Source organism: Ursus arctos, unplaced genomic scaffold, assembly GCF_023065955.2.
Source record: "Ursus arctos isolate Adak ecotype North America unplaced genomic scaffold, UrsArc2.0 scaffold_12, whole genome shotgun sequence".
In the NCBI taxonomy this organism is placed as follows: Eukaryota; Metazoa; Chordata; class Mammalia; order Carnivora; family Ursidae; genus Ursus; species Ursus arctos.
The window spans coordinates 59,921,908-59,943,579 of NW_026622786.1; the positions used below are offsets into that span (position 1 = coordinate 59,921,908).

The 21,672-nt window shown below is 47.9% G+C and overlaps 1 protein-coding gene across 1 annotated transcript in view; it reads left to right on the plus strand.

Moving 5' to 3' along the window:
* The first annotated feature begins 464 nt into the window (after nt 1-464).
* C8B (complement C8 beta chain) overlaps nt 465-21,672 on the plus strand; it is a 38,070-nt gene continuing 16,862 nt past the window's right edge. Inside the window, exons 1-7 of the mRNA XM_048220444.2 lie at nt 465-625; nt 716-883; nt 7,393-7,549; nt 10,960-11,101; nt 13,084-13,225; nt 15,850-15,982; nt 18,045-18,242. Coding sequence (XP_048076401.1) covers nt 792-883; nt 7,393-7,549; nt 10,960-11,101; nt 13,084-13,225; nt 15,850-15,982; nt 18,045-18,242 — 864 coding nt within the window. The 5' untranslated portion in view covers nt 465-625; nt 716-791. The remainder of the gene's footprint in view (nt 626-715; nt 884-7,392; nt 7,550-10,959; nt 11,102-13,083; nt 13,226-15,849; nt 15,983-18,044; nt 18,243-21,672) is intronic.

Consider the following 21,672-nt stretch of genomic DNA (forward strand, 5'->3'; position numbering starts at 1 on the left):
TCAGAGACGGTCAATAAAAAATACCAGTTCACTCATAAAGAAGGCACAGAGAATATGCCAGGCACTGTTCAAAGTGTTGTAAATATTAATATTTATTTCGTCTTCGCAACAACCTTGTGAGTTGGGTACTATTATCCTTCTCGTTTTACAGATGCGGTTAAGTCGGGCTCAGAGGGGTTAATGAATTGTCATGCATGGGTCACACAGTTTCACATGGGAGACACACAGAATTGGAACTCAGGTTGACAGGTTCTAGAGCTCTCCAGCCTCTTGTTGACTTGGTCAAAGTCACAGAGCTGGAAAGAGGCAAAAGGCAAAGCCTGGCTGGACTTACAGCCCTGCTTTCCACTTGGCAGCAATAGCTCACACACCCCAGGGTTGAACGTGGGCCCCTCCTGCTCACTTTAGTTCTGTTACTTTACTTAAGCCTTCCCACGCTGCAAGAGAGGAAACTGAGGCATAGAGGTAAAGTGACTTGCCCGAGGTGGCAAAGTGAGCAAGTGGCAGAGAAAGGATTTGAATCCTTTCTGGACCTCAAGCCCCTAGTCCTCATTTACAGCCTGTCCTCCCGGCTGCCCCTACCCATAGAGTTTTCCATTGTTCTCCCTGGTGTCCAGAGTCATAGGTAAGTTTCCGTCCGTGCAAAGTCTAAGGGGTTTCCGGTCACTGCTGGCTTTCTGTTTACTTTGCTGAACTGTTTGCTCTATGGGGACAGAAGCTGCCGGCGTGCTCCCTGTGCAGACCTTTCATGGCCCCAGGAGTCCCAGCAGAAGCTCCGTCACACACTGAAAATGAAGACATCTGGGCTGCGGGCTTGGGGGGCCCCGGCAGAGCTGATTCTTCTCTGTGCTGCTCTAGGTTCTCTCGGCGTGCCTGGCTCCAGGTAAGTGACGGTTACAAATGATTCCCCAATCAATAATGTGACAGCGAGTATAAAGCCACATAATGCTGACCGCCTCTTTGTCGTGTGCCTATTGAATAAGGAACATCTCTTGAAGCAATTTGCATGCATTTGATAAAATAATATCAACAACTCTCTTCAAATTATTGTGGAACCAAGCATCTGACTTCAACAAAAGTTCCCAGAAGAAACTGACATGTTTAAATGTATTTTGTCACACTGAGAAGAATAGGATACTTGTTCTGTGTTCTGAACAAAGGCCTGGTGTGATTCTTTATGCAAAAGGTTTGTTATGTATGGAAAAAAGAACCAATTCATGTCAGTGATTTTCGTTTATGAGAGGGACCCACTCTACCTGCTCATCAACCCAAATTCTTTGGGTTCTCAGGTGCTCTTGCTCACTCGCTGGCTAGCTCTCTCTCTCTCTCTCTCTCTCTCACACACACACACACACGCACACTCGGTATATTCCCAGCAGATGAACGCTAAATGATTAATTTCATCAGTTTTGTATTGTTAATAGGATATAAAACAGGCTAAAGGGAATATTTGAGTGGAAGCTCAAACTTGGGCTGCAGTAAAAGAAGTGCCAGGACCCGGCAATGGGGGGATCCTCCCCGTGCATGACCCCCCCAAGCATGAATGCAGAAGTGCGCAGGTACCCCAGGCCGCCGCGTGAGCAGCCCTCTGGGAAGAAGGACTGTTAGTGCCATTCCTGTTGTTCGTCCCGTAAATGCTGCCCGAGCTCAGCTCCCACTTCGTGTGCAGAGCACCAGTACCCGTTGGACACGCGCCTTGGTCTCAGCTCTGCTGAGCACTCAGCTGCCATCGGGCACCGCCCCTAAGACCAGGACGGCGACTGTTCACCACCCATTGGGCACTTACAAATAATAGCTATTATGATTATCAAGAATCTCAGCGTGGCCCCAAGAAAGACCAAGCTGCCAAGGCCTCCCTTATGTGCACGCACTATGTATACGCAGGGAAGGAATAAAGACCCAAGGAAATGCGTCTGGAATGGAGGGTGCAAGGGGCTCGTAGCAACCCTACCCACAACAGTGACCCCTGCACAAGGCTCCTTGTCAGGCTCTGAGGATGGAGGCGAGTCGGACACAGAGTTCGTGTTCTCATGGAGAAAGAGCCAACATGTGAGCACACGCCATATGTCCTGTTGCAAGAGATGATACAGGGACAGGTGGGAACCGAGAGGGGGAGTGACCAGCCCTACTGGGCATGCAGGGGGTCTGGAAAGGCTTCGAGAAGAGATAGTGTCTGAATATTTATATACGAATAGGTGTTTGCCACATGGCCAAGGGGGTGGAGCGTGTTCCAGGCAGAGGAAGCACATGGACAACGGCCTAGAAGTAGGAGAAACCTGGTGTGTTCCTGAAGCATCAAGTCTGTTTCAGGAGGCCTTGAGCACAGGCCAGTGTGGGTACTACCAAAGACAGGGTCGAGTGGGAGTAAGCAGGGTCGGAGCAGGGTGGAGTGGGAGAGCAGTAGGGTGCCATCCAAGGAGCTTCAACCGTACCTTCTAGACAATAGGGAGTCATTGGAGGGTTCTAAGCCAAGGAGCAACACCAGCATATTTATACATTAGAAAGTTCATTCTGACAGAGGATGTGGTGGTAGGAGTGGGTAAGTAGAGTGCCTTGTTTAATCCGCCAGCCATGTCCGGAGATGGATATTAACCTCTTCTTCACGCTATGAAGAACAGCAAAATGATTCTCAAAGAGAAGAAGATTCACTCCTGTTTCATCAGTGTCAATGCCGCTCCCGGATTCAGGTTGGGCGTTCCCGCCTCTCCCCATGATTTCTGCCGGGCAGTCCTGAACACAGCATGGATTTGAATTCCATGCTTGAAGTGGTCGAATAGTCTTCAGTTCTAGAATAGGAGAAGCTGAGCCCCCCCTCCTGTTAGCTGAGAAGGGTTTTTGTCTTTATTCTTCTTATGATCAAGTCCGATGGAATCATCACATTGCAGTAAGACCGGTTATTTATTTATTGCCCCTCTGGGCCAGGCACTTAGATACATTAGCTCTAATCCCTCACAGCTATTTGAGGTAAGTGCTATTGTTTACGGTTTTACAGAGAGGGAAACTAAGATTGAGAGACAATGGAACTCACAAGGCTACTCACTTCATCTGGAACAGAATATGGATTCAAATCCATGTTTTTTCCAGTTCCAGAGCTCCTGTGTACCCTCACCAGCCTGCTCTCAGGTGCATCGTTCCCTCTCCGGCTGCATTGTGTATCTGGCTTGCTGGGCCCCCGTGCTGTTTGTCTATCTCTGGGCCACCCATTTGTTACCTTGAGATGTTGCTTTAAATTTCATGCCTACAACCGCCACTGACAGAGAGAGGAGAAATTGAAAACCTGCAACCCAGAAGCTGCCCCTGCTAGCAAAGAGGAAGGGTGCTAGCTGCAGAGGGGATGTGGCTGCCTAACAAATTGGGTGTGACAAGAAAGTTGTTGTGTCAGGGCATTTCTACAGAAAGCCAAAGTATATTGATACACCCCATCTGTATAAGCTGATGGCTTGCAATTTGCTGCCGACCTAATCCCTCATTACTCGATGGATCCATCTTTATTTTGAGCAGAGACTCCTGGTAGAAAGAGACTGGGAGACAGGGACCCTGTGAAATATGTCCTGATGTTGGCTGTAGCGTTCCATACACTTAGAGCAAAGGAGCATCCCCCCTCTAATGGAGAGGGATATGTTCCAGGGGCTTGTAGAAGGGTGTTTATTGTAGCATTATTTGCAATTGCAAAACACTCGGCAAATGTAAATTCCTTCAAAAAGAAAAAGAATCAATCGAATGCAATGTATGTCCTTTGATGGAACACCTAGGTAAAAGAAATGAACTAGATCTCTTTATGAATCCACAAGCATTGGGCTCAGACATAGAGTGTTGACTGCCAAAAGCAACTTGCACAAGCGTATGCATAGGATGAGTAAAGCACACAAAAGCAGTGCTCTGTGTTGCGCATATGTATATATATGTAAAAATATTTAATGGATCAAGGGATACATGTAAATTCCTGACAATAGTTCCCTCTGAAAAGGAGAAGGAAGTGGAGCTGAGGCTGGTCTCACATGCAGATGTGAAATGTGTAGGGTTATTTTTTTATTAAAAAAAAAAAAAAGACTAGGGGCACCTGGTTTGCTCTGTCGGTTAAGTGTCTGCCTCTTGATTTCGGCTCAGGTCATGATCTCAGGGTCGTGAGACGGAGCCCTGCATCAGGGCTCTGCGCTCAACACGGAGCCAGCTTAAGATTCTCTTTCTCCTCTCCCTGTGCCTCTCGTCCACTCATGCTCTCTCTTTCTCTCAAAGAAAGAAAGAAAGAAAGAAGACTTGAAGGTAATATACCAAAATGTTAATAATTGGCAATCCTGGGTTGTATATGAGTGTTTTTTATTTTTTACTTTCTGTACTTCTCTGGTCGTGTTTTAAGTTTTCAACATTAAAAACATACATTTTGAATGACAGAGTCAATTCAGCTGGTCAAAAGGTTCATCTGGTTTGTTTCTGTAAAAATCCATAGGCGTGAAAGAAATGTGCTGTATCCAAACACAGAGGCTGGAATTTACCGATGCAACTTGATGCCAGCCTTTCTTTCAGATTTGCATTTTGCAGTACTAATAAACCACACACATCTTAACTGATGTAATTTACAAACATACTATTTATTCAGCTGATTACTTCATTACATTGCCACCTCCATAATGAAAATGGGGTGCAAAAATGAGAGATCTGGTGGCTGTAACCACTTTTTAACCAAGTTCCTTCTGTAAACGATCATCCTGCCTATTAACAGGCTTTCAAATCTTAGAGAGGAAAATAATCGTAACTCTTAATAGTGTCTGTGCATGCATAACTTACCCACTCAGTCTCAACCGCGGCCCAGAATCAGGTTGATAGTTGCTGAAAACACAATGTAACTGCTTCTGAGTTGAAACAGGAAGAGGATACCCTGCCGAGCTGTCAAATATATACTTAGCAGAAGCCGAATCGCAGACAATATTGTTTTGTCAAACGTGGGCAAATTAGTAGATAAGAGCACATTCTGAGCCCCCCCACTGGTGTGCGGCATCCTGCCTCAAGTAACCATTTTAAAGTATCCACCTGTGGTTTCCAGGAGAGTCTTTGACCTTTCGCTAAAGATCCAACTTTACTAGGCAATTGATTTTTGCTGGTCTCTGGGGCAGTTGTGGAGATGGATTTCACTGTAGTTAATATTATCCTCTTTTTAGGACTTTTGCCAAGTGAGAATGTATTGTTAATGACCTTGTCTGGAGTGATGTACTATGTATTTGAGTCAGTGGAAACTATGTGATGCGCTCCCTAATGACTCAATCTTGGACACAGGGATGAAAGAAACTTTGCATAGAGAAGGAAGGCACCAGTGGAGTGGGTGCTGGCCTGGTTCACTTGCAGGCGGCGTGGGGAAATACAGAGGCTCTAGAGTCGAACAGACCTCAGCTCAGACCCCAAGACCACCGCATGCCAGCTCTGTGACTCTGGGGCATTTCCCTCCTCTGTCCAAGTGGCAGTGTCTTCCCACATTGCTGTGAGGACTCTGGCATGGGTAAAACACCTCCCACAGGGCTTGACATGTCCTGGGTGCTCAGCAAATCTGTTTTCTATCTCATCTCTTGTGCCTTGAAAGGGAACACAGATTATAAGGGATCGTACAGTGTTATATGCCCCTTCCGGTGGAAGAAAAGTAAAATCATAATACCCCCAACATGTTATGCATGGGGAAACGGGGGGCCTAGACAGATTCAGTGACATGGTCATTTATTCACCCTTTTACTGAAAGTCCCACTGAGTGCCAGGAACTCAACAAAAAGTGTTGCCTTACTTTCTAGACCTATTTCAGGTCTCATGTCGCTTGACTGCTCTGCAGATGTGACACTATCTGCCTCCCTCCCCCACACCCTGGCCTCACCGACACCCCCACTCACTGCTCTGTGCTGCCTGTGCTCGGGACTGGCAGGGCACTGGTCTTTCTTGGTCTGCTGGTGGTGCTGATGTTCCCCCGAGGACTTATCTCTGGCCTGCCCCTCCTCTCAAGAACAGTATTACAATACATCTGCCATAGCTTTGCATGATCAGATCTGTATCCCTGGTGAATATCTCTCTTCTCAGTATGCAACCCACATGGGAACTCGTGACTGAATACTCTACGTAGGTGTTCCTTGAGCACCTGGAACTCAGCATGTCCCAACTGCATCTTCCCCAACAAGCTCTTTTATGCCGGTGTTCCCCCCTCATGCACACACTCTAACTGGGAACAAGCATCAGCCTGAACCCCTTCCCCTCTAACCCTTTCCTCTTACTTTCTATCTATTCTACCTGAGCAGTGCCTCATGTACCTGTCCTCTCCATGTGCTCTCCCCTAGACACTGCCAGAGTTCAAGTTCACATCACTCCGCGGTGCTACTGCACAAGCCTCCTACCTGCATGTCCTACATCCAGGCACTTCCCACCCCTGCCCAGTCTCCACACTATGGCCCCCAAAGCACAGCTCTGGCCATGGAGCCTGTGTACTTCAAAACCTTGCCTACTGGATAAAGTCCCAAATTGCTAGACATGAGACATGTTTCTCTTTTCCTATCCTAAGACAAACGGTGAACTTCCAGAAGGCAGAACCTATGTTCTGTATTTCCCTGTGTCCCCTGTAGCACAGTACCCTGAATGTTGTTGGTTCTCAGCAAATGTTTCATGGACTCTTAACTTGAGAGGGTGCCTTATAGACCATCAAGTCCAGGGGCGTCTGGGTGGCTCAGTCGGTTAAGCACCCAAATCTTGATTTTGGCTCAGGTCATGATCTCGGAGTTCTGAGATTAAGCCTGCCATCAGGCTCTGTGCTGGGCATAGAGCCTGCTTAAGATTCTCTCTCTCTCTCTCTCTCTCTCTCTCTCTCTCTTTCCCTCTTTCCCTCTGCCCCTCCCCTTCCTCTCTCTCTCTCTCTCAAAACAAAACAAAACAAAACATCTAGTCCAAAGTCTCCATTCCCAGGGCATAACACAGAGGCCCACAGTGAGGGGGGAATTGCTTAAAGTCCGATATCCAGCTGTGGTTGTATTCCCTGCATATTTACAGCAGTTTAGAGTTTATAAAGTGTTTTTATGTGTACTTTCTTAGTTAATCCTAGAAATAACCTTGTGATACAGGTGTGATTCTCCCATTATATAGATGAGAAAAGTGAAATTCACACAGGTGGAAAAAGCAGACCAGGATCCCCCAGCTGCTGATGGACTGTATTTGCTCTGAGTTCAATGCTCTTTTGACCATAGCTAGCCAAAATGTAAGCCACTTACGGGTGTTCAATAACTTTGGTGGATGCATTAACCTATACGTGAATGATAAATAGCCTCACACAATTGAGCAAATATATATTTATTGAATGGGTAGGTGGGTGGTTGTATGTATACTTAATTCTCTTCTGACGCTTGACTCTGTTCTCCCATGATGACCCTTTAGAGGTGAAAGGCCACACTCTCTTGAGTCGAACGCAGTCAATGAGAGCCTTGCCAAGAGCAGACAGACGCGGAGTGTGGGTGTCACACTGATGCCTATTGATTGTGAACTGTCCAGCTGGTCCTCCTGGACCACCTGTGATCCCTGTCAGAAGAAAAGGGTAAGTACGCTGGCCTTGGGAGAGCTCTAAGCTTCCAGAAGCCCTAACCCTCAGTAAGATTGGTTGAGGTTGTGCTGACAGTGCCTGGCACATAGTAGGACCTCGATAAATGTTGGCTTATTTAATTAGTGAATTCTGTTCCTCTGTGCTGCCAAGTAGTAGATCCTTTCTTCAATCTTCCAGTTATTTTCCTAGCGTATCTCTCCTTGCTCATGTTAACAGCTTCCTCATCAGACTTCCTGCCTCCAACTTTGCTCTTTCAGTCCACCCTCGTGGTGCACCCAGGGGAGCTTCAAAAATGCATGTCTGGCCTGTCTTTTTCCAGCTTGAAACCATTCGAAGTCCACACATGGCCCTTAGACTCAAATCCAGACTCACGACATTCAGAGCCCCCATGATACAGACCTGGCCAATGTCTCCATAAAATATGCCCCACTCCAGCACACAGAACACCTGTCTCTCTCTGACCATTTCTTATTCTTTCTTTGCCTTTATTCATGCTGTTTTCTCAGGCTGGAGTGACCTTTCCCACTTTCATCACTGGCCAACAGCTACTCAGGATTTGAAACTGCTTATAAACCACCTCTTTTGAGCCCTTCCTTGACTTCTCAGCCCTCTGCACAGTTAGGTGGGCAACCTTCTGTGAGCCATAATAGCTCTCTATTCTTTCGGTCATTTACTTTTCCTTAATTATTTACCTTTCCATGAAATGGTAAGCTGTTGAAGGTTTATTCAATTCCATATCTTCAGTGTAGTCCAATCTCGAGCACGTAATAGGTGCTCCATAAATCTGTGTTGTTTGATCTCATGGTATTTTCTGACACCTCTGTAAGGAAGGGAAGACTGCCGTGACACTTTCCATGAGGCAGGTGGGTAAACAGAGACTCCGAGCCGGTGCTGTATCGGGTGCACCTGGTAGCAAGTCACAGGCCCTGCACTCAGGCTTCTGGCTTCTTGTCTAGTGTGCTCCCACAAAACAAAACAAAACAAAACAAAACAAAACAAAACAAAACAAAACAAAACAAAAAACACATGGACTCTGCAGTATTTGTCCTTCAGGTTCCCTTGTCCTAAGAGGGCTGGTCCAGGATCTCAGCGCTGAGCAGAGCAGACGTGTCAGAGAAAAGAGAACAGCTGCCATTTCCCCAGCTCCTCGGGACATCAGCGCAGCCATGGGCTAAGACCCGAACGAGGCTGTAAAAGTGGGCCCAGGATATTTACACAGTTAACTGGATCTTTGTGGAGAGCCATGCAGGATCCTTCAGTTCCCAAGTGAGCTTTACTGCTGAAGTTATCAACATCGATCCAATTATCTGTAGAATTGCTTCATCTGCACCATAAACCAGGACGACTCAGCATGAGCCAGCCAGCCAGAGCTCTTCACTCGGAGTTCGCTGTGCACTTGTCCTCAGAGGATGTGATCGCCCTCTGCGGGGTCGCTGGCTGCGGGTTTATCAAAACCTTTCAACCAGAGTTTCGAGATGTCTCTCTTCCATCATTTCCACACTCCTCAAACCCATTTTGTCTTTGGTGCCTGGGGCTGGTCTTCTAGCAGTCTTCTTTACAGATTTCATCTCTGTCCTGCCAGCCTCTGCCTTCCAGCAGGAAAGACCCTCTGGAAATGCAAAGGAGCATGGGTGAATGGTTGTCTGTATTTTGCTGGGTGGTGGAGGGCGGATTTCACAGCTGTGGCTGGCGAACAGGGCGTTCGTCAAAGGACTGCTCTCCTGGCTTGTGTTCTTTGTTGCACCAAACCCTCGGCCTACAACCAAGATTTGGAAGTCACCAACTCTGAACATTTTCCCCCAAAATTGTTTCTCATTGTCTCATCGTAGAATACTAAATCTAACCTAACCGAGGCTTGGAAGGCCCTGCATTTCCTGCCCCCTGGCCATATCTCCCTCCACCTCTGGCCATCTGCCCTCTTGTACTCTCCTCTCCAGCCATGATGAATTTCTTCTTGTTTTCTGGAACCAGGCACACTCTAGTCTCTCAGGTTTGGTATAGCAATTTTCTCTGCCCGGATTCCTCTTCTCTACCCTCCTCATACCACCTCTTCCTGTTTGCCTGACATCTCTACTCATCTTTTGGGTCTCAGCTTAGTTGTGACTTCACCGTCTCCTGAGTTTGTACCAGGGATGCCCCTGTCACCTTACAGAGCACGCCGTCCTTCCTCAATCACGGTGGCCATCACACCGTGTTCTCACTGCCTGGTGCTTACCATCACTATCACTTACAGTCACCATCTGCGATGACCTCCTTGAGGGCAGGCTAGAGGGCAGGACTATGATTAAAAACAAACAGATAAGCAGTTATGGGATGAATGAGTCGTGGGGATGAAAGGTAGAGCACAGGGAATATAGTAAGTGGTATTGTAATAGTGTTGTACGGTGACTGATGGTAGCTACACTTGTGCTGAGTAGAACGTAATGTACAGCATTGTGGAATCACTATGTTATACACCTATGCACCAATGAGTAGCATCGTCAACTATACTTCAGTTTTAAAAAAAGGGCAAGCATAAACACCTATCTTTTTCAACATTGGGTGGCTCAATTAATGTTCTGGAAATTATTTTATTTTTTTCATTTTTTTTTAAAGATTTTATTTATTTATTTGACAGAGAGAGAGACAGCCAGTGAGAGCGGGAACACAGGCAGGGGGAGTGGGAGAGGAAGAAGCAGGCTCCCAGCGGAGCAGGGAGCCCAATGCGGGTCTCAATCCCAGGACTCTAGGATCACGCCCTGAGCCGAAGGCAGACGCTTAATGACTGAGCCACCCAGGCGCCCCTGGAAATTAAGTATTTTAGAATAAACAAACAGGAAGTTAGAGAAATGTTGACTGCTAAAAATTATTAATAATAATAAAGAAAAATAAGTACAAGAATTTGTGTGCCAAACTAGGTACCAGACAACGTAATGAGATGTCATATGGAAATCGTATATGTAATTGAAACTCCATCACTACACATTTAGGTAATTCATGACCCCTATTTTGTACGTGAACAAATTGAGATCACAGAGGTGGAGTAACTTGCCAATATCACATAACTACAAAGATTCAGAGTCAGGTGCACCTGCTTTTTCATTTATAAGATACCGAATAAATAAGAATACTTGAAACCACCCATTGGAGTAATCAAGCTGAGAGATTGTGGTTTTTTGTCATTGAACTGGTTACATTAGTCTACTTACCTTTTGACTCTGAAGCCCAGGCTTTTCTCACATTCAGCAAATCTGCATGGATCCCTGCAGATGCAGAAGCAAAGGCAAGGTCTCTGCCCTCAGCTCACGGTCTATTTGAAACAGTCAAGCAAACAGCCAATTGCAACATGGACCCTTGAGTGTACCCTCAGTTGCTGAGGTCCCTGCGGCTCTGCCCTTGGTTCACCTTGCTCTCCTCTGCCATAGTACAGACACGCCTACTTGCTCCGGCCCTCTCAGTTCTACGGGGAACCATGTAACTTCTCTGACAAGGAAGTTGAAGACTGTGTTACCAGCAGACCATGCAGAAGTCAAGTGCGATGTGAAGGCTTTGTGTGTGCACAGACAGGTATAAAGGGAGGGGAAATCTAGCAGATGAGGTGATGACACCCGATGATGGGGGAAATGGCCATTACCTAGTGCTCAAGGTCAGGGTCACGTGTCAGGCCGGGAGGCCTCCTTGTCCTCCTTGATCTCTCTTTACATGTATTTCACAAAAACAGCCCTATAAAATAGGTATTCATATTATCTCCATGTAATGAATTAGGAACTTGGGACTTGGGGTAGTTACTTGCCCAAGATCAGACAGCAGGTAAGTAGAAGAGCTTGATTAGAAACTGGGGAATGCGAATTCCATTCGCTGACATGAAGGACACCAAAAGTACGTGTGCTGGAATCGGTAATCCTGAGTCGAGGCTACTTTTGACTTTGTGACCTAGGAGAAGTCACTTAACCTTTCTGCATGTTGGTCCTCTCAACAGAAAATTGGAAGCGACGTTAATGCCTTCTAAGCATGCTCTCGGCATCAAGTGGCACAATGGGTGTGAACGCTCTCTGCAGACTGTGAGCCCTGCTGGCTCTCTCAGAGGCTGGGGCTCAGTACAGTGCGGAGAACCTACAGCAGTTACCTAGGGTGGTTAGATCATTTATCTCTGCACAGTTTTGCAGAGGTAGTTCTTGACTTTTGCATTTCTCATAACCAAGTACAGCATGGCCCCTAACGTGTGATATAGTCAGTAAAAAATTTGGATTAAGGGAAAGAAGGAGAAAAAGGACAGATGGATGGAAGGAGGGAAGGAAGGAGCATATGCAAATGAATAATCGTCTGCTGCAGAACTAAGTAAACACTTGTCTTTCCAACTTGTCCATCTCGTGAATTTAAGCAAACCTACGCCTCGCTGTTTCTCCAAGTCTCCAGCAAAAATATAAGTATTTTGACCCAAATTATCTAGATGGGAGTTTGCAACTCTCTACATTCACTGCACCCACATGGACTGTGCTTTGGGATTTTTCAAGAAAGACTTAGAGATTTTTAGAGCCATTTCCAGGGCTTATTGCAAATGCAGAATTCTATGTAATAAATCCGAAAGACTTTTACAGTGTGTCCGTGGACTCATTATGGCCAGTGTTCCATGATTCTGACCAAAGCCATAATGGTTATTCAGGCAGACTTCAGTTTAAGTGCCTTGTAAGAAACATTTGAAGACCAGATTGATATTCTTCTGCTTTTAACATTGGTTAAAAATGGTCAGACACATCTAAGGAAAGAGGGTCACCTGTCTTACAGGCTTTATCTCCCATGAATATACAAGTAAGAGAGGGGGTCAAGTCGGCGGCGGGGGAAGCATTTAAAGGAAACAAAGTGCTGAACATAGAGTTCTAATATTTTGAACATAGGGTCCAAATATTTTTAGAGTTTAAAAATAATCTAAATGGCTATGGTGTTGAGGGCAGTGCTGTTTATTGGGAAGAATTTGTGGTTAGAAAGTTACAGTTTCCAATCCTGCAGCAGATATTACCAGCCTTGTGCATTTGGCCACCAAAACACTAATAAGAGTAGTAACACTTATCTAGCACTTACCATGAGCCCCTACTGTTCCATTTATTCATTGAAACCCCCAAGAACCCTGGGTATGATGACCTCCGCATTTTACAGATGAGCAAATTGAGGCAGGGAGGTCAGGTAACCTGTGGAAGGTCACACAGCTAGCACTACTTGCAGGACCCACCAAACCCACCTCCCCTCGCCAGCCTCAGGGAAAGAAGTCTAGACTTCTCTCCTGTCTGGCCACTTCGATCCCAGCCATGAAGACACTTTCCCTTTCCCCACCCTTAATAATCTCCCCTCCAAGTGCATTCAGAAATGCAACACTGGCTTCTTTGGGGGAATAAACTGTTAATGCCATTACTGACCCACCCTGATACACGATGACTAATCAAAATGGCCTTAAAGGCCCAGCAAAAATGTCTGGCACACAGTAGGTGCTCACACTATGTTCGTTCCCCTCTTGGCAGCCACGTGACTCTGGGTAACACCCTTTCTCCTTCCAGGGAGGTGTGTAAACCGCAGACTTCTCTGCAACGGGGACAATGACTGTGGAGACCAGTCCGATGAAGCAAACTGTAAGAGGATTTACAAAAAATGTCAGCATGAAATGGACCAATACTGGGCAATTGGCCGTCTGGCCAGTGGGTAAGTCACTATTCTCCCATTGTGTAGATGGGAAGGTATGAAATTAAATGTTAAGTCTGGAGGAGAGGAAGGGAGCTGATATTAACAGAGTTGCTGCTCCTTTCTTCCTTTCTGAAAAGAGATTGTACAGAAAGTGGGTGCTTGTAGCTGCTCTCTGAAGAAGGCTCCGGGGAGCTCCAGGAGCCCGTCCCGGGGACAGGTAGAGGCCACATGGAGGGCTGGGTTAGGAGCATTAGGGACGGAGCTGTGCACGGAGACCATACCAGCTTCACGCCAGGGCTGGGGGTGAACGTTTATTGAACACCCGCTATGTGACTGTGTTAGGTGCTTTCTAAGCATTACCTCTGAATCCTATTGACGACTTGTGGGGGGGCATTTTGTATGTTTTTTTTTTCTAAGATGTATTTATTTACTTTAGAGAGAGAGAGCACATGCCGTGGAGAAGGGGAGAGAGAGAAGGGGAGAGAGAATCTTAAGCGGACTCTGTGTGGAGCCCAATATGGGGTCTGATCTTACAACCTTGAGATCATGACCTGAGCCAAAACTAAGAGTCAGACACTCAACTGACTGTGTCATCCAGGTGCCCTGACAACTTGCAGGGGAGGTCTTCTCTGTGTCCGTATCTCGAGGCCCAGCACAGGGTCTGGCCCAGCGGTTAGGCTCCTAGGGAGGTGGTGAAGAAATGGATTTCTGAGATGGGTCTGTGGTCAGTCTGTTTCAAGCTTCTGCGGACCTCTGAGTTGATCAGTCCTCTGGAGAGATCAGAGGGGCAAGGTCAGATGGGAGCAAACCAGCCTGGTGTTTGCTGTACCTGCCACATCCTGCAGCTCCTTAGCCCCCAGGAGGAAGAGTGAGAGCCTCCGCTCACACACACTAGAAACCACTGTATAGGATCAGTGTGGGGAGGACATCACCCTGAGTGGAATTCACTTCCTTCCTAAACAAAAATCCCATCTCGCTGCTTAGAGGTTGTCATTAGAGAGAGAGAGACTCCTCCTACGGGAAAGACCTGCTCTCAGGACCACCATATAAGCTGGTTATTATAATCCCCACCTCCTCAATAAGGAAATCGCGGCCTGGAAAAGTTGGGAGAGTTCCTAGGGGTCACATGACAGAGGGTGATGGAGTGGACATTCCACTGGCAGTAGAGCCAGCCCGGAGCATGTAGGAGGGGACAGAACGACAGCTCACTGGCCGTGGGACCTCAGGTGAGGACCTCGTGGGGCTTCGGTTTTGTCTTCTGTAGAAGGAAGCCATTAATACCCTCCTCTCAGGTTCTGTGAGGATCAAATAAGCTAATGCGATTGTAGCAGACAAGTGGGAGGCAGCTTGCGTGGAGGGAAGGATGCGGCCTGGCAGTGAGGCCTTGGGCAGGTCCCTTACCCTCTGTGCCTTACTTCCCTCCTCTGTAAAATGGGCATCATCATAATCACTACCTCTTAAGGGTTAATCCTTATGAGGAAACAATATGTGTCCATTGATTACGACGGCTCCCTCCACAAAGTAAGCACCACATTCTACTGGTTAAATAAAATAAACGTATAGACATTATTGCGAGGCATGAAACTCTGTCACAGGAAAGAGCACCTAAGACAATTCTGTTAGGACCGGAACCGTGGCCAGCGCACAGAAGCTGAGGGAAGACAGAGCTTTCAGTAGTAGTGAGAGCTGGTCAGGAATGGAGGCCTGCTGTAGGAGGCAGTGGGAAACAAGGCTACAGACTCGATTTCCGTCCCCTCGAAACAGACACAATGATACCTGCTGCCCCAGGCTGGGACTCTATAGGGTGATCCGTACGTAGCATCACCCACTGCTGTGTCTGTTTCTAGTTAGCGCCTCAGTAAAGGATGATTGTGCAGTGTCTTGTGATGGCGATCGTACAGAATTTCAGGAGGAAACCTCCACCCTCAAGGGCAAATTCAGTGTCAAGGGACAAAAGACACAAATAATATCAAAGATTAATCACAGACCAAGCAGTGTTTGAACACTTAACAAACATGGGCATATGCAATCCTCACAACAGCATGAAGCAGAAATTGTCCTTGTGCCCATTTTACAGATGAGGAGAACAAGGTACAGAGAGGTTAGCTGGTTTGCCTGAGGTCACATTACTAGGAAATGGCAAAACAGGGATTTGAGCCCAGGCGTCTGGCCCCAGAGTCCCTGTCCTTACCTCTTTCTCATAAGGTAACTGTACAAGGACAGACTGATAACTGCTTGAGGGGGCAAGCACGGGGTCTTAGGAAGACCTCTAGTTTAGCCCCACAAGTGTTGGTCAAGGCTTCCCATGAGGCAACAACAGAGCTCAATCTTGAAAGGCAAGGAGGAGATAAAACAGTGAGTGGCTGGAAGGGCATTCTGGGCACAAGGAATAGCACTTCTGCAATAGAGAAGGAGCAGAGCAGATTGGAAGACAAACAAACATGTCCCAATGGCTGGGACTAGGGTATATGATCATGGTCTGGAAGGGCCACAGATGGAGCCAGAAAGCTGGTTTGGACCAGATACTGAGGACCTTGAATGCTGTACCAGGGAGTTTGGGTTTCCCTCATTAGGGTCTGCCAGTGAAGATGACCTAAACAGATGGCCCTAACCTCTCCCCCCTTTCTATGCCTTCCCTGCAGGATAAATCTGTTCACCAACAGGTTTGAGGGCCCGGTACTCGATCACAAGTATTACGCCGGTGGATGCTCCCCCCATTACATACTCAACACGAGATTTAGGAAGCCCTACAATGTGGACAGCTACGACCCACAGGTATGTGCCAGCCAGGAAGCCCCTGCAGGGCAATGGGGGGAGCACACACTAAGGAGCCAGCCAGCCTGGAGCCGAGGCCCGGCCCTGAGGCCTGCGAGCTGGGGGAGCGTGGACGCATCACTCTTTCTCTTTGAGCTTCCATTCTTTATGTGTAAAGTGGACAGTTCCTTCCTCAGGACAGAGTGGCGGGGCTGGCATGCCACGGGCCGTCACAGCGAGGGTTGTATTAGCAGAACTAGACGAGCGATGGCATCAGAGCCTCCTTGGAAGACAGAAGTAGAGCCACGGACTTGGAGTCCCACAGACGGGGTGGGGGGGGGGGGGCTCTGCAGCACAGCGTCTGAGTCAGCCTGGGTGCTCTGAGCCTCAGTTTCCCAGCCTTTCAGTGGGAGAGGATTAGTGAGACCACGTGTCAATGCGGAACACAGACAGGAAGCATGTGGCTCCATGGGAGGGGACGGCGTCCTCAGGACGTAAACCGCTTTCCTGTGGTAACTGCCAAGTCCCCGCCTACCAGAGCCAGGCGTTCTGCTAAGCTTTTTCGTCGTCACATGCTCCACCGTGTGAGCCCGTGTTCCTACGAACATGCCAACTTCCAAGCAAAGCTCACGGAGCGTGGGGTGTGGGACAGGCTCTGACTGCGCGCGCACACGCACGAGATCCAAGGGAAGGACGTGGGGTCCGGGCCTGGCTCTGCCCACGTCCCAGTCTTACTTTAGGCTGAGGTCCTTCCCCACGCTGGGCCCCAGCTTCCTCGTCTGTCAGATGAGCGGGCTGGACTGCATACGAGGGAGTAGTTGAGGAGAGTTTCTACTTTTAAAATTATGTCCTCCGGAGGGTTGGGTTACTACTTCCTCCTCCTCCCTCTCCTCTTCTCCCCACACATCCTTATGGGCCAGAAAAGAGACATGGACAAGCACAGCCTGCCCCACCAGGCCCACGGCCACCCCTATGGGCTCTCCTTTCAGGGGAGGATCCCAGAGCAGCCATTTATCGTCCCGGCTGAAATAGCCCCGACCCAGCAAGACACACGTCGTAAGTCTCCCCTCTGCAGAGCCAGTGCTTTCTGAGGGCCGTGTCGGGCACTGTACGTGTTTTCTCTATGTGGACTCAGTCCTCAGAACAAGCCCAGTGAGGAACAGCCATCGTCTCTGTGGGACACAGGAAGAAACTGAGGCATACGAAGTCAAGTTGGCCATCCAAGGTTGCTCGACTGGAAAACATTCCACCTCAGGCCACACTGGGAATCCCTCTGCTCCCTTCCTCAGCAGCTGAGTGCTGTGCGACCTGCAGGCAACCAGAAGCCGACGTGTGGGGGTGGAGACCACTGGGGACGGGTCCCTCCAAGGCCATCAAGGCAGTATCTTTGGCAGCTCCCCTGTGCACAGAACAATGAGCACTGATTTTTGAGCAAACGGCTTTTCTCAGTCCTCTGGAAGGCACTTCCCCTCTGTGTCACTTCATCCCCACTGCACCAGCTTTGACCAGACCTGGTCAGCGGTCAGCTGCTCTCGCCTTAGAGCCCCCTCACTGGCCTGTCTCTCTGACCCCAGATTCATCCCTTCTGGTCCAATCCCTGTGCTATCCCCAAATGATCTCCTAGAGGCTCGGCTACGTCCATCTTGGCTCATCTTTGGATTGAGTCCAAATTTCAGAGCCAGTAACGCCGACACCCCAACATTTGGATGCCAGCACACTGCCTCACAGTGCCTGTCCCTTCCCCTCACTGTTGCATCTTCTGGGCCGACCACACTGGAATCCCTGCACGTTGTAGGATACATTGTGTTCTTTTCCGCTTATGCGCCTTTGCCTAAGCCGAGTCCCCGAGTCCCCAGTTGAATCCAAGTCAAGTCCCCACCTCTGAGTTTTGCCTGTAGTCTGTTTGTCCTCCTGGATTGGGAGCTGAGGGGCTGGGGAACACAGTCGGCCCTGAGGTTCCTGTATCCAAAGCCTCTAGCCGAGAGCCCTATGCACCGTACAAATACAGTGGATATCTGTTGACTTGTGTGGAACTGATGTGAGTCAAATGAAATTCGAAACATTTTCTTTTTTCCTCCTCTAGACCCAAGGCAAATACGAATTTGCACTGACAGAGTATGAATCGTACTCAGATTTCGAACATAACGTCACAGAGACAAGAGCAAGCATGTCTAGTTTCGGCTTTGGTTTTAAAATACCTGGAATATTTGAACTTGGTTTCAACACGGCAAGTGGTAATGGCAAACACTTTATTAGCAGAACCAAACGATTCTCCCACACTGTAAGTACCCTTTGCTGGTCTTTGGTTTCTGTGTATCCATTTGAATTTTCATGCCCAGATGTGTCTGTGCGCCCCATTACTACCAGGCCTAGCAACCAGTTATATCTCTGTTGTCCTGAAAAATCTCACAAAAACCAGCACGGTCTTACATGGACTTACTTTTTAGAAAGGCCAGGCAGTGGTACACAGTTAGTTTTCTTCTTCTGTATTTATGATCTCACACTTTCTAATGAGCTTTATCCCATAGTTTTCTTTTTTTTTTTTTTAAGATTTTTTTTAAAAAGATTTCCTTATTTGAGAGAGAGAGCACAGAGGGGCAGAGGGAGAGGGGCAGCAGACTCCCCACTGGGCGTGGAGCCCCACGTGAGATTGTGACCTGAGCTTAAATGAGCGAGCCACCCAGGCACCCCTCCCCTGGTTTTCATTATGCTTGAGATCGTAGCTTTTCCAGACCAAATCATCTCTGGAGGCGTTTCAGCCCCCAGCCATTTAACTTCCCATCCTAAACATTCAGCTGAAGTTCCCCTCCAGAATGTCACCCAAGACCTCTTCTTCTCCGACTTCGTGGGACCTTGGGTGGAGTCGACCACCCCATCACAGGCCTGCTCCTCCTGCATGTTTGCTGCTCCTCATCGCTTCCCCTTCTGGATTCTAATCCCCCCAAAAGCTCTTTATTTAATTTGTGGCCATCTTCTCTTCTTATCCGTCAACCATGCCGGGTGACCTCTTCTGTCCCCACTGCCCCACCGCCACCAGGGCAAGCCACGCGCCTTTGTGACTGCTTCGACCTTCTGCTATGCTCTGACCTGCATCGCACCCTCTTATGGGCATCATTACGTGAATGCCTCACGGACACTTCAGAGCAAGCTCTTTCTCCCCAGTTTTCCGCGTTAAATAGCATTTGTTTCCTTCTGCTTTTCCAGGTGAAACATTTCAGAATCATATTTTGCGCTCTCTCTCTTCTCTTCCTTTCCACATTATTTGGCCACCAAATCCTTCAGGGTCACTCTCCAGTATTTCTTAATCTAACTTTGATTTTATCTTAAGTAGCCCGGACCCTGGCATCTGTTGCTTGGCCCCCCGAGGGGTCTCCTGTCTCCCGACTTGCCCCTTCAGACTTAAGTGCTGCCGGAAAGACGTTTCTACGATACTAATCTAATCATGTCACCTGCCCCCCCCTTGCCCGTGAGATGAAGGTCAAAGCCCGTGAGTTGGTGGAAGAGGAGTAATTGGACTGGGAAGTAATGGGATATGATGTTGGAGAAGCAGGTGACAGGCAGCCTTGAGGAACCTCAAATTCCTGAGCGAGGAGGTGCATTTTATTCTCTAGTCCCTGGCCATTTTCAGCATGAGTGCGATGTGTTTGAAAATTGCTCTGAGTGGAACATGGAGGAGATCAAGTCACCTATAATGATTCATATGAGGAAAAAGTGGTGAGGGGCTCAGAAAGGTCTCTGCTGCTGAAATACCGACCAGCAGAGAATGAGTAGTAAACGTTAGCGGGAATGTTACAGTCTTTGTGTGTTTTTCCTTATCTTCTAGGCTCTGAGCCACTTGGGGGCACAGGCTGTTTCTTTCATCTTCAGACTTAGGATGGCACTTAGTAGGTGCTTAAGACTGAAATATAGTGACGAGGGGTGGGACTCATGAGAAGGAACGTACTTTGTTGGAGAGCAAACAAAGGGTGCCATCCATTTACTCCTTCCCTTTCTCCTGTTCCCCACCCCCATCCCACCTCCACCTCCCTGATTCAAATAGCCGGTTATAGCGCGCTTACGGTGTTCTGGGCGCTATAGTAGACTTGGGGTCTAGAGACAAATACAGCCTGCCTCTTGCCTTCACGCTCACAGTCTAGGAGGAGAGGCCAATGTGTATGCAGATAATTAATGCTGAGTTTTTTGTATCAGCTGGAATACAGCATGGTATGTGCTCTAAAGGCAATAGAAGCAAAGTGCAGTGCTGTCCCAGAGAATGGAGCGAGTGTCTGGGAAATTCAGGGATGGTGTCACATAGACAGCAGCAGCTAAGCAGGGGTTTAAAATATAAGTAGATGTGCCTCAGGCAGAAAAGGGAGGGAAGAGCATTTAAGGCAGGAGGAACAGCATGTGCAAAATTGTGTTATGAAGAGAAAGGCAGATTCGGGGAACCGTGAGAAGTTGGATTGATGCTGATGTGTGGTGTGGGTGGCGGGAAATAGGAAGGTATGGGGAGGACCACCTCACCACCAGGGGACAGAGTGTGAGTTCTTATGTTCACAGGAAGGGAACGGAGTTTATTCTGGAGACAGTAGAGGGCCAATGCAGGGCTTTGTTTGAAGCCCAGAGGGCCATTATAACACAGGCGTGCCTCGGAGACACTGCAGGCTTGGTTCCGAACCACTGCAATGATGTGAATGTCACAATAAAGTGAGTTAGTGAATTTTGCAGTTTCCCAGTGCACACACAAGTTACGATTACACTATACTGCAGTCTCTTAAGTGTGCAATAGCATTATGTCTAAAGTAACAGTGGACATACCTTAATTAAAAATTCTGCTAAAAATGCTAACCATTGTCTGAGCTTTCAGCAAGTCATCGTCACTGATGACCATAACAAAAATAATAAGAAGAAAGTGTTGAAATATTACAAGAATTACCAGCGTGGGACACAGAGATACGGAGTGAGCCAGTGCTGTTGGGCAACGGTGCCAATAGCCTTCCTTGATACAGCTTGCCACAAACCTTCGATTTATAGAAAACACACAGGGAAGCACAATGAGACAAGGCATGTGTGTAAGACTCTCAGAGTTTTAAGAAGTCAGCTCTGACTGGAACAGTGAAGGCAGGCTAGAGAAAGGAGGGAGATCAGTGGGAAGGCTTTTATCAGCATCCAAGCAAGAGAGGAAATGTACGATATTTAGAAAAATCACGAACAGAGCACTGCTTTGCTTGGAAGGGTGAGGAAGAAGGGAGAGTCGTGAGTCTGTTGGACAGGACTAGAACGAGGTGAGCGTAAGGCAGGGAGCAATGAGAAGCCCGGGCAGTTGGCACCATGGGAGCTGGCATGGCCTTCTAGAACTGATAGGTCAAACTGGCTGTAAGTTTTAAGATTGGTGCAGAAAGTGCCTCGTGGACATTACCCACCCTCTTACCTTTTCCTCCGCCTACACGCCAGCATAGGAGCCTCTCGCCTCGGATTATACTAGTATCTCCTGGATGCTTGCAGTTCACCTAGCGTCACCCTCTTTTAGTCTGGCCCCCGCACTAGGGGTCCCCAAACATTATCTGTAAAGGGTCAGATAGTAAATATTGTAGGCTTTGTAGGGCCCTAGGGTCTCTGTCACAGCGACTGTGCTCTGCCGTCGTGGGCGACAGCAGCTATGGAGAGTGCCTGAACGACAGGCCATGGCTGCATTCCAGTAAGACCCCATTTATAACACCAGGAACCTTATT